Source organism: Hemitrygon akajei, chromosome 3 (genome assembly GCF_048418815.1).
Source record: "Hemitrygon akajei chromosome 3, sHemAka1.3, whole genome shotgun sequence".
Lineage (NCBI taxonomy): Eukaryota > Metazoa > Chordata > Chondrichthyes > Myliobatiformes > Dasyatidae > Hemitrygon > Hemitrygon akajei.
In genome coordinates, this window is record NC_133126.1 from 144,523,566 (window position 1) to 144,536,950 (window position 13,385).

The 13,385-nt window shown below is 41.9% G+C and overlaps 1 protein-coding gene across 9 annotated transcripts in view; it reads left to right on the forward strand.

The window, feature by feature from the left end:
* The window catches only part of schip1 (schwannomin interacting protein 1), an 878,565-nt gene that overhangs the window by 779,980 nt on the left and 85,200 nt on the right, over positions 1 to 13,385 (forward strand). For 8 of the 9 annotated variants that reach the window (XM_073040992.1, XM_073040994.1, XM_073040993.1 and 5 more), the window contains one exon: positions 10,071 to 10,189. In XM_073040992.1, the coding sequence (XP_072897093.1) occupies positions 10,071 to 10,189 (119 nt within the window). Of the gene's footprint in view, positions 1 to 10,070; positions 10,194 to 13,385 lie in introns of all 9 variants that reach the window. The other variant, XM_073041001.1, reaches the window with a different exon arrangement.

The following is a 13,385-nucleotide window of genomic DNA, read 5'->3' on the forward strand; positions in this document are numbered from 1 at the left end:
TGACGCTCGCTGAAGGATAAACATTGGTCAGGGTTCCCTCGACCTTCTGTAAGGTAATGCCAGAGGCCATGGAGCAATTTTTGCCTGTCTGAGGCAGCAGACATTCTCAGTTTAACAACTCAGCTGGCACCTCTAGCAGTGCACCTCAATCAGTACTACATTCAAGTGTCAGATTAGCTTCAGTGTTCAGTCTCTAGGGTGGGACCTGAACACAGAGAGCTACCGCTAAGCCGCAGCTGACACGAGAAAATCAGTAAACAATTTTATTTTTACTTATCCATCTATCAAGGGACTCAATTACTTACTCCAGGAGCAGACACGATGGCACCATTAATCTCTGAATGCGCAGGTTGTATTCCAGAGTTCAAATGTCAAAATTAGCACTAACTAGGATCTCCTCAAACCAGGTTGTATTTTATTTTTGATATTTCTGTAAATGTAGACCCTAATGAAACCTGTAACTCAGCCGTTGTCCGCATTCAGTCTGAACCTGTCTGGGTCAGGAAAACTGTTCTAGCAAACTGAGTAACAAAATGAAAAAACCTGGCAAATGCCACAAATACAATTAAACAAATAAAATCATTGCAAATAACATGCCGTATGAAATTCCATAGAATGACAAAGTATGATAGAGGTTTTGCAAACCATCATAATCTAATATTATGTTCAGTTCTGAAGTATTTTGCTCAATTCTGGTTGCCCCATTATAGAAAGAATGTGGATGTTTTAGAGAGGGTGCAGAAGGGTATGTTTAATGAGGAGAGGTTGAGTGAGCTCAGGCTTTTCTCTTTGGAGTGAAGGAGGATGTGTGGTGATTTGATAGAGGTGTATAAAATGACAAGAGGCTTGGAGAGAGTGGACAGCCAGTGTCTTTGTCCCAGGGTGGAATTGGCTAATATGAGAGGGCATAATTTTAACATGATTGGAGGAAAGCATAGGGCGGGAATGTCAGAGGTAGGTTTCTTTTACACAGAGTGCAAGTGTGTGGAACTCACTGCACATCTTTAATATTTGTCAGGAAATCAGAGCACCTTAAGGAAAGCCGTTGTAGAGAAAGAATGCAGACTCTGCATGGACGGTACATGAGATGGAGTTCAGGTCCAGGTTTCTGGAGCTGTGAGACAACAGCACCATTACCCTGGTCACTCTGAAATTGACATTTTGGGGCTCAATCTGCTTTTGTTTACTACAAAGCATTACTTTGTAATGTGCACTCAGACCAATGGTTTGAGATGTGTCTATTTTAATGCAAGGAGTATTATGAACAAAGCGGATGAGCTTAGAGTGTGGATCAGTACTTGGAACGATGATGTTGTGACCATTACAGAGTCTTGGATGCTCAGGGGCAGAAATGGTTACTTCAAGTGCCAGGCTTTAGATGTTTCAGAAAGGACAGGGAGGGAGGCAAGAGAGGTTGGGGGCGTAGCATTGTTGATCAGAGATAGTGTCACGGCTGCAGAAAAGGAGGAAGTCATGGTGGGGTTGTCTAAGGAGTCTCTGTGAGTGGAACTTAGGAATAGGAAGGGGTCAATAACTCTACTGGGTGTTATTTTAAAGACCACCCAATAGTAACAGGGATATCGAGGTGCAGATTGGGAGACAGATTCTGGAAAGATGTAATAATAACAGGGTTGTCATGGTGGGAGATTTTAATTTGCCAAATATCGATTCACATGTCCCTAGAGCGAGGGGTTTAAACGGGGTGGAGTTTGTTAGCTGTATTCAAGAATGCTTCTTGACACTATGTAGATAAGCCTACAAGAGGAGAGGCTGTACTTGATCTGGTATTGGAAAATGAACCTGGTCAAATGTCAGGTCTCTCAGTGGGAAAGCATTTTGGAGATAGTGATCACAATTGTATCTCCTTTACCATAGTATTGGAGAGGGATAGGAACAGACAAGTTAGGAAAGCGTTTAATTGGAGTAAGGAGAAATATGAAGTTATCAGGCAAGAACTTGGAAGCATAAATTGGGGACAGATGTTCTCAGGCAAATGTAGGGAAGAAATGAGGCAAATATTCAGGGGATATTTGCATGGAGTTCTGCATAGGTACGTTCCAATGAGACAGGGAAAGGATGGTAGGGTACAGGAACTGTGGTGTACAAAGGCTGTTGTAAATATAGTCAAGAAGAAAAGAAGAGCTTACAGAAGGTTCAAAAACCTAGGTAATAATAGAGATATAAAGATAATAAGGCTAGCAGGAAGGAGCTTAAGAATGAAATTAGGAGAGCCAGAATGGGCGATGAGAAGGCCTTGGCGGACAGGATTAAAGAAAACCCCAAGGCATTCTACAAATATGTTAAGAGCAAGAGGATAAGATGTGAGAGAATAGGACCAATCAAGTGTGACAGTGGAAAATTGTGCATGGAACTGGAGGAGGTAGCAGAGGTACTTAATGAATACTTTGCTTCAGTATTCACTATGGAAAAGGATCTTGGCGATTGTAGAGATGACTTGCAGTGGACTGAAAAGCTTGAGCATGTAGATATTAAGGAAGAGGATGTGCTGGAGCTTTTGGAAAGTGTCAAGTTGGATCAGTCACCGGGACAGGGCGAGATGTACCCCAGGCTATCGTGGGAGGCGAGGGAGGAGATTGCTGAGCCTCTGGCGATGATCTTTGCTCAGTGGAGAGTATCCTAGCTGGTAGCATCACGGCCTGGTATGGTAACACCAAAGTCCAGGAATGAGAGGGGCTACAGCAGTGCTGGATACAGCCCAGTGCATCATGGGCAAAGCCCTCTCCACCATTGAGCATGTTTTCATGGAACTCTGCCACAAGAAAGCAGCATCCATCATCAAAGACCCCCATCATCCAGGCCATGGCCTCATCTCGCTACTACATTCAGGAATGAAGTACAGAAGCCTTCGGTACCACACTACCAGATTCAGGAAGTTATTACACGAGAGCCATCAAGTTCCTGAATTAATCTGGATAACTTCAATCATCAGTACTCCAAACACATTCTGAAACCTACAAACTTCCTTTCAAGGACTCATTACAACCCATGTTTTCAGTATTGTTTTTTTTTATTTTACACTTTGGTTGTTTGTCAGTCCTTGTCTGATCAAGTATTTTTTTTTTGTAAAATTCTATTGCATTTCTTTTGTAAATGCCTGCAAGAAATGAATCTCAAGGTAGTATATGGTTGCATATGGGTACTTTGATAATAAGTTTACTTTGAACTCTGAGTATGCATTCCAGCCTGATGTTTCGTACAATTCTATTTAAAGAGGAAATTGAATGGTCTCAAATTTTTTTGCTGGAAATCTATTTTGAATACTTGCTACTTTTGTTAATGGTGAGGTGTTGGGGGGGGTTGCTTCTAAATTGTTTGTGGTTTGTTAATTGCAGAGGAGTTATAAACGTTATTATGATGGTGTTTATCTGATGTATTTCTGAGGATTAGGACTTTGTCCTGGGACGTGTTTGGAACATATTTTAAGTTCTTCACCATAAACAAGTGGTCTTTAAAATTCAACACTAGTGAATCTGCAGATGCTGGAAATAAATGAAAACACAAAATGCTGGCAGAACTCAGCAGGCCAGACAGCATCTATGGCAGGAGGTAATAAAGACGTTTCGGGCCGAAACCCTTCATCAGGAGTGAAGTAACATGGGATGGTCGAGGGGGGATAAGAAGTGGGGGGAGGGATAAAGTAGAGAGCTGGGAAGTGATAGGCTGGAGGGAAATGAGCTAGGGGGAAGGTGGAGAATTATGGGAAATAAAAGAGAAAGAAAGGTAGGGCAGGGGGGAGATGATAGTGAGGGGGGGAAAGAGAAAGAGAACCAGACTAAAATAATAGATAGGGATGCGGGTAAGGGGGGGGGGGCAGGGGTATCAACGGAGGTCTGTGAGTTGAATGTTCATGCCGACAGGTAGGAGGCTACCCAGGCGGGAGATGAGGTATTGCTCCATCAATCTGCATGTGGCCTCATCTTGACGGTAGAGGAGGCCATGGACAGACATGTCGGAGTGGGAGTGGTCTGTGGAATTGAAGTGTGTGGCCACAGGGAGATCCCGCCGGTGTTCGGCGAAACGGTCTCCCAGTCAGTGGCGGGTCTCCCCAATGTATACATGGCCACATCGGGAGCACTGGATACAGTATATCACCCCAGTTGACTCGCAGGTGAAGTGGTGCCTCACCTGAAAGGACTGTCTGGGGCCTAGGATGGTGGTGAGGGAAGAAGTGTGGGGGTCATCACTACCTCCTCCCATAGATGCTGTCTGGCCTGCTGAGTTCTGCCAGCATTTTGTGTTTTTATTGGTCTTTAAAATTGCTGTTTTTAGATCATTCAGAATTTCTTTCGTTAGAAGAAACAATTTACTTCTGATGCAAAAGCTAATTTCAAAGTTTAATATTTCATTAATTTGGTTGATTTTGATGTTGAACTGTAAGATGTGCTAATATTTCAAAATGTTCTCCCTGTTAAAATGTTATTACCTTGTAAATTAATCCAGAATATATTAATATAGACTTGACATTTCCAGCGATTACAGTCTGATAAAATTGTAAATACCAAGGTCTTTCTCAATTTGGTCTCTTACAAGCTGTTTCCCAATGTGCACCGTCATAGAATATTAAGCTTGGACTTTGTTGATTCAGTGAACTTTGCTGCTGGTAACCAAAATTAATACTGATTTACAGTGAAACAATGCTTATATTGTTCAATGCTTGCCTATCCTAAATAGAATGCTTTCCTTCATTAGCCTACTTTGCAGTTTGGCAATGAAATGATGAAAGTTCTGCAACTGAGGCGGGTAACTTTTCAATTATTGGTGTTTTCAATGATTGATGATTTCAATCATTTAGGGCATTGATATACGAGTTAGTACATTATGTTGAAATCATACAAGTCCTTGATGAGGCCCACACATGGAGTATTATGCACAATTTTGGTTGTGCTTATATCGGAAAGATGTGGTTAAACTGGAAAAAGTGAAGGAAAGATTTGCAATGCTGTTCCCAGGACTAGATGGTCTGAGTTATGGAGAGAGGTTGGCCAGGCTCGGCCTTTATTCCTTGGCACGTAAGAGAATCAGGGTGACTTATAGACATGTTACAAGAGGCATAGATAAGGTGGCCAGTTATAGTCCCGTTCCCCCCCCCCCCCCACCACGTGTAAGAGGGCCCTAAGTGGAGGGAGTAGATGTGGGGTGAGAGGGGGAAGATTTAATGTACCTGATTTAATTTCCACAAACGGGATGGTGAAGACATAGGACAAGCTGCCTGAGGAAGTGGTTGAGGCAGGTACAATAGCACCATTTTTAAGCACTGGGATAGGTATATGGAGGGGTGAAATTTTGAGGCTAAACACAGGAAATTATGACTAGCTGGTTGGGCACTGTGGCCATCAGGGAGCCATTGAGCTCCAGGGCCTGTATTGGTGTGGTGTTGCTTTACGATTCTGTGTGCCCATGGGTTTAACTTTTCTTGCTGAAACTGGAGTATTCAATTATTAACTCTTCCTGTTTAATCTTCAAGCTATGAGTTTTGTAGTTTGTAGCCTATCTAAGATTCCTTAGCACCTTATTAACATATACTTGTAGCATTTGATAGCTCTTGGATCTGCTATCCCTACCTGCTACAATTGTAATTTAATATCTGTTGAAATTCTAGTGCAGGAAAATACCGATTAGTATAGTTAAAGAAGGATTATTTGTTTGAAAAAGGCTATGGAATATTTTCTTAATGTCACGTTAACTTCAATTAAGATTCATTCCCAACTGTATGGAATTTCCAAGTTAAAGGATGTGGAATGATTTGCCATTTATGGATTGGCAGCCAATTGCTGAGCTGTAGTTCCTGATTAAATCATAGGTCATTAATTGCATATTGACATTTGCAAAGATAGTAATTAAAATTTGATAGCGATCTGTCACTGGCTGGCTTCTCACATATTCAAAATTGCTGGCATTTGATTAAAACAAGATGAAATTTCATGACACATGCCAGTGATAATAAACCTGATTCTGATTCTTCTGAAGATGATTGGGGTGGTATCAGGCAAAGAAGGCACATGGTAAAGAATCAGGTTATAGGATTCTTATCCATTTTGTGGCCCAGCCAGTTTTCTACAGTCATGAAATTGGTATAATGTGTGACATCACCACTGGTTCATTTCAAAGCCCCCAGAGTGAACTTCCTTCCATGACCTGAAGACTCCAAGACAGATGGGGCAGGAGGGTCTTGACCCGGGGGAGGACTTTTGAAGGTGGTACTTTCCTTTCACCATTTATTGCTGGGCTTCTGTGTGTTCACAGCACCTGTGATTCCATTGCAAAAGACCACTCACTGCTTTAAGCAGACATGCGTCGGTAGTTGGCGGTGGGGTTTTTATGCCACTGTGTTGAGTTTCTTTGTGAGAGACATGGACGAGGAAATGCATTTCAAACATTTTCGCATGTCAGCTGGTAGATTTGACGATTTGGTTCATCTATTTCGTATCAGTATACGCACAGCCTACAAACATGGCGGAGAAGGAGCAACCGAAAATGCATACGAGGAAATGCAATGCTACCAAGCGGACCAATCACAATTGTTGTTATCTGCGTCGCCGCGGCATGTGAGTAACTTTTCTGGAGAGGTGCTCGTCACCCTACAGCGTAGGTACGGCGTAGGGTACGCGATACCTACGGCACAGATGCGACGCACGAGTATAAATCAGCCTTAATGGAGTGTCTGTTTTCGAGCACTCGTGTATCAGGCACATAAATGGTTTAACCTACCACTGGAATCAGCTGCCTGTAATTAGGGGCTCAGTGCTGGGGAAATTTACTGCCACGAAAGAGGTCACCAAGTTTCTTCCGCCAGTGTATTTGAAGACTTTGACAGGGACAGGTGCTATCTGACCAATGCTTTGAAACAGACAAGACAGCAGGAATCATTGCAGCCAATCAGTGCATAAGCATTTTGCCAGTTTTGAGGTCTTGATCTTCAGGAGTCACATGATGAAAGACTGTCCTGTCACACGGAAGTTATGTTGAACTTTATCTCTAATATCTGCCCTTGCTCAGAGGTGGCTCTTAAGATATTGCACAAAGTTCACATTTTCCAGGAATTTTTATTGTTGAAGGATGCTTTTGAGTGGGGACACATTAGTAGGGAACGTTTTGTTTTGCAGACGGTAAGGGGTAAGGCCCTGTCCGCTGTGAGCTCAGTTTAAAAAAAAGTTGACAAATACTTGCCTCATGAGTTCTTTCCACTTGCTGCAGCTCAGTGATTAAACCAGTGATAATTTTCTGTTTTTGGCATTATATTTAAATTCAATAGTCATTGAGTCATACAGTGTGCAAGAAAACTTGTCAACTTGTTGGATTTATTTGGAGGTAAAATTAAAGAACAATCTTTGGGTTAATTTTATAGCCCTGTCGGCAAGAGGGTCTAAATTAGAGCATTATCAGCAAGTGTACAACGCCAATTTTTATCTTTGGTTTGGGGTAATCATTGCTTTGCTCTTTGGGGACAGACTCACCATCTGAGATTATATGCCTTAAATTTCTAGAACTGTTCTAAATTTAAAACCAGTGAGCAAGGTTTCCACCAAGACACCAAGTAGTTGAAAGGAGGTGATAGTAGTTGTATCTTGTTGCTGCTTCTCAAAGAGCATTGGAAAGGGTGATTCCGGTGGCTCTTCAAACCAGTTGATTCCCTTGCCTTGATCTCTGCTTTGCTGTACTTCACCTACCAAAGCCCGTCACATAACAGCAGCAACCTGTTGGTGCTTACATACCAGGTCCATTGTGTACAGTGTGCTGCCAATGCTCATATTACCATAAACTTCAATGGCATGGAATCCAACCAAACTAACACTGGAACATTTGTAAATAAATTCACGTTCAAGTTTAATTAGCATTCACGGACAGGAAGGGCCAGCCCCCAACCCAGTATGGAGTCCAGCACACCCACAGAGGCCTCTGCTGTCCCACACTGTCTCCTTGTCTCCTCCACTGGACAGCTGCAACAGGCGATCCAGTGGCGTACGAGTCTGTGGAACAACTGAAGCAACGCAGCTCCCCCACCATCGGTCTCGCCGTTGAACCAGTGAAACTAACTTGTGGTATTCTACCTTACCAATGTCCAATACGGTCTTGTGATTACCAGAAAATTGTCCAAGACAATCACTCCATTTATTGGACAGCGCACCACCTCTACACAACAACAGTACATATGTCCAGGCAACAACACAGCAGTATGCAATGACACAGACACACATCCTCACACCACCCACCCCCTAAGATTTTTGCTCAGTACAGTTGTATTTTTATGTATTTCACTGTACTGCTGCCACAAAATTAAATACACCTGACTCTGATATGGGTCTCTTGTAGACTGAGAGTAGGAAGGGGGCTGGCAGAAGGGAGTCATGGTTGGGAAAAGGGAAGGTAGAGCGGAGGCAGTGGGAAGCACCAGAGACACTTCCTATACTGATGAATAAACCAATTGTTTGGAATCAAGTAACCTTGCCTGGTGTCTCAGGGCTGGGTGTGTCTGCACCAGAGCCCCCCCCCCAGCACTCCTCTGAGACTCTCTATCACTGACTTTTGCACTATACTGTACTTTTCTAATTTGCTACACTTTGCTAATTCATGGGTGTTTTCATGATGTAAACCTGACAGAAAAGTACAATATTACTGAGCGGTCTGATTTTCCGAGGACCGTGCTGTCAGGGGCATCAAGTGCACAATGAAGGAAGTTTATCATTGTCCCTATCAGTTCATTTAGATGCAGCACCTGTAAAACACATTCCATACAACTGGCCCTCCTTTTAACCAGAAGGGTGGATCTCTAGATGGCTTCCTGAAGTTAGTTGCCATCCTCAACCGTTTTGGTATTGCAGCACTTTGCCAGTGTGCTAATAAAACAGTGCTGTAGCAAGGGTCGCCAGTGTCACCCTACAAGGGAAGAGTATGATGTATGTATCAGAATTTGTTTGGGAATTTGTCATTTTCAGTGGGTTGCTGCAATCTAAGAAACTTTATTTTTCAAAAGGACATCTCACGGCAACCTCAGAAGCCCATGTCACAGATAGCAATTTCTAATGCTGGATAAATGGCTAAATAATGTTAATGGGGAGCCACCATCTTTGCTGTATTGACTTCTTGGATGCTGTAAAACTGACAGGCAAATTCCCCGGAGGGTTTGATCCCACGTAATTTCATTCAGTTCAGTATTGACAGGAAAACAACTAAAAATTGTATCAAATCTGTTATCTGGTGTTGAGTGCCTTTGTACAATTCTTCTTGGCATTCTTTCACTGAACCATCCTAATGAAAGGCCTCTGCCTGAAACGTCGACTATATTCTTTTCCATAGATGCTGCCTGACCTGCTGAGTTGCTCCAGCATTTTTAACATAGAACAATACAGCACAGTACAGGCCCTTCGGCCCACAATGTTGTGCCAACCCTTAAACTCTGCCTCCCATATGACCATCCACCTTAAATTCCTCCATATACCTGTCTAGTCTCATTTGGTGTGTGTTCCTTGGATTTCCAGCATCTCCAGATATCCTCTCGTTTATAAACGTTTCTCGGTAACTGATCAAGAAAGGACTGGCATAAGGGTATGTAGTAATAGCTAAGGTGCCATTTAGCATCAAAGCTGAGAAATCCCATTACATATTCAGGTACTGGGATTTGATACTTTTTGTTTTGCTAATAGTTCTTTGGTGTTGCGCTACAATGGCAAAGCAGCATGCCTTAAGTGAGATATGTAGGGAGTTTAACCTATTTCTGAATCAAAATCAGCACCATTAAAATACATTTTCCAAGAGTTAATTACTGAAACCAATCCACAATTCAGCTACAGTCGTGGGGACAGGTGGTGGAGATTATCTACTTGTATGTATACTGTCAGTGCAGTCCCTGGACAAGAGTTGCAAACAACGGAAAAGAATTAATAAAGGACTATGAAATCATTACCTGCTACAAACATTTGGAGTCAATGGGTAATGGACTCAAGATTCTATGTTGATGACGTTTTCTGTAATGATTATTACCCTCAAAACTTGATGCTGGTAGCCTCAAAGACCGTTATCGTGCCTGAAATTTCTTTCTTCTTCTTTTGCAGGCCCAAAAAAATGAGAGGGAATCGATCCGACAGAAGTTGGCACTTGGGAGTTTCTTTGATGATGGCCCAGGAATTTACACCAGCTGTAGCAAGAGTGGTAAACCCAGTTTGTCTTCACGGTGAGTATTAGAAACAAGGTATAGATCTGCAAAATCCTTGGAGATGTTCCTTTTAAATCATCCATATCCCATTGACTTGATGATTTTTTTGCAGGGCACTTGATCAGTATTTATCTCTACATTAGAGCAAGAGCTGCAAGGATATCCACTGAAGTATTTTGTAACATAGTAACCCACTAATAATCCTCCATCACCTTGTTCAGAAGTCCCAGTGATTTAGTAACTGGCTCACCTGGTTCCGCTTAAGTTCATCCGCACCCATTCCCACTCACCTTTCACTCAACAGGACCCCTTTACGTACATTCCCTTTAAATTCACCAGATTGTGTTTCACACACTCCCTTTAAAACTTAACAAGTTTTGTCTCCTTCATTCCATTTTAAGCTCAGCTATTTCACTGAAAAAGCTATGAAACTGTGCAACTGATTTTCAACCGCTGTTCAAAATTTTTTGGCAGTTGAAGCTGTTAAAGTACCTTCAAAGTTGAGCTGCTGCAGCATTTTGTGTGTGTTAAAACAAGGTTAATCTCTTGGTGATCCAAAAACAAGATGTTGTACATGTTAGATATTTGAAAAACAGGAAATCCTAAAAATATCAGTCAGCACATATGGCCTGAGAGAAAGAGATTTTATTTTGGATCAACTCACATTCTGACAAGATTCTGCATTCAGAGTTACGTTATTTTGGATTCTGGTCTTGTTGAAAGGTTGAAACCCACAATCTGCACAAGAAAGTGTTCTCAGTGTAACAGAACAACAACTGAAAGGTTGTAAAACATCTTATAGCATGAGGTAAACCAAGAAGTGATAAATGGATGATTTTGAGTCTGGGTTTCCAGAGCCTCAGTATTGGAGTAACAACAAATGAAAAGAAGTCAGATGTTGCACATTGAGATAAGATAGGAAGCTATAGATTATGATAGAAAGTTGTGCAATGGGGCTGAATTGCAAGACTAATGAATCATGGAAAGGAGAATGTATTAGTTTCTAATTGTACTTTCAGAAATGAGTTGTTCTGGCACAGATTATGGGAATACCAAAATTATGAGGAGTCGAGATAGAGAAGCCTCAGTTTTATTACTAAATTGCCTCCTCTAATGATGATATTTTCTAGTAATTCGTAATGGAATACAGGATGTAATAGAAGATTTCTTTTACACAATTGGGAATAATATGTCTTTAGCAATTTGTTCCTCTTTGGAGTTAAAGTAATTCCAACAACCAAGACAGAAATAAATTAGCTGTGGTTTGCAAATGGACAAAAATTACCTTGTTTTTAGAATGTTAGCACCATTCTTTGAAGTTTTTAATGAGTTATGGTGTTAATAATAAGACACATATCCTTCAGAGCAAATTATTAAGTGCCAATGAGAAATTATGTGGTTCACCGAACTTTGGGGGTGATTGTTTAAGTTGGTGCCTGTATATTAGTGTAATTAAGATACAGGGAATAAGGCCATGCCAAAAAGGTCTATTAAGTGAAAGCAACACACACAAAATGCTGGTAGAATGCAACCGGCCAGGCAGCATCTAGAGGAAGAAGTACAGTCGACGTTTCGGGTCAAGACCCTTCATCAGGACTAACGGAAAAAAGAGATAGAGATTTGCAAGTGGGAGCGGGAGGGTGAGACCCAAAATGATAGGAGAAGGCAGGAGGGGGAGCAATGAAGCTAAGAGCTGGGAAGTTGATTGGCAAAAGTGATACAAGGCTAGAGAAGGGGCAGTATCATAGGATGCAAGGCCTTGGAAGAAAGAAAGGGGGAAGGGAGCACCAGAGCAAGATGGAGAACAGGCAAGGAGTTATTGTGAGAGGGAAAGAGCGAGGGGGAAAAAATTTATATTAAAAATAAGGGATGGGGTAAGAAGGGGAGGAGGGGCATTAACGGAAGAAAGAGAGATCAATGTTCATGCCATCAGGTTGGAGGCTCCCCTCCCCCTTTCTTTCCTCCAAGGCCTTCCGTCCTATGATACTGCCCCTTCTTTAGCCTTGTATCCCTTTTGTCAATCAACTTCCCAGCTCTTAACTTCATCCCTCCCCCTCCTGTCTTCTCTTATCATTTTGGGTCTCCCCCTCCCCCTCCCACTTCCAAATCTCTTACTATCTCCTTTTCCCGTTAGTCTTGACGAAGGGTCTCGACCTGAAACAGCGACTGTGCTTCTCCCTATAGATGCTGCCTGGCCTGCTGTGTTCCACCAGCATTTTGTGTGTGTTGCTTGAATTTCCAGCATCTGCAGATTTCCTCGTGTTTGTGCTATTACCGTAGATTTCGCACTACAGAGCGCACCTGATTAAAAGCCGCTGGCTCTAATTTTAGAAAGAAAATCAATTTTGTACTTGTACAAGCCGCACCGGATTTTCGGCCGCAGGTGTCCCACGTTGTAATATGAGATATTTACACAGAAAGATATTACACGTGAGGATTTTTTAACTTTTAGTTAAATCCATATGGTAACATAAACAAATACATATTGTAAATGCTTTTTTTCGAACCGTGCCTGTAACACGGCTACTTTTAAATATACGTTGCGTATACTTTTTTACTGAACAACATTCCAATATCTCCTAGCGACTGGTAAAAAATATATATACTGCAGCCTACCAGGAAAAGTTATTGATCGCCTTTAACTTAAAAGCAGCGTTCGCTCAGATCTAACGCTGCTCGCCCCCCACCTTCCCGTTTATCGCAAACCGGTATTTCCCACAAGACGCGGCGAAACCGGGTGTGACGTCATAGCATCCCGCGATGTAGTACAGAAAACAAATATAGTTAAAACTCTTCTAACTTTAACTAGAAAATGAATTACTAAGCGAAAATATTATAAACTAAATAACTGCCATAAAGGCAGCACAATGCTTTTCTTCGAGTGTTTTCCATGTTGATGAGGGTGAGTACAAATGACTGATTTACAATAATTTAATTGTGAAAGTGCGCTTGATTTATCGTACAATTTCATTGGACCTCTGTGAACTACTCATCAATTTTATTGGTCTACTGTTACGAGGCAAAATGTTTTTGGCGGCATGAAAAAAAATCATGCATTAGCCGCACCGTAGTAAAGGCCGCAGTGTTCAAAGCTGTTCAAAATGTGGGAAAAAAGTAGCGGCTTATAATCCGACATCTACGGTAAGTGAAAACTGTGTCCAATTGATAATATATACAGAGCAGGTTATCGTTGATTATTTCGTACTTTGGACTC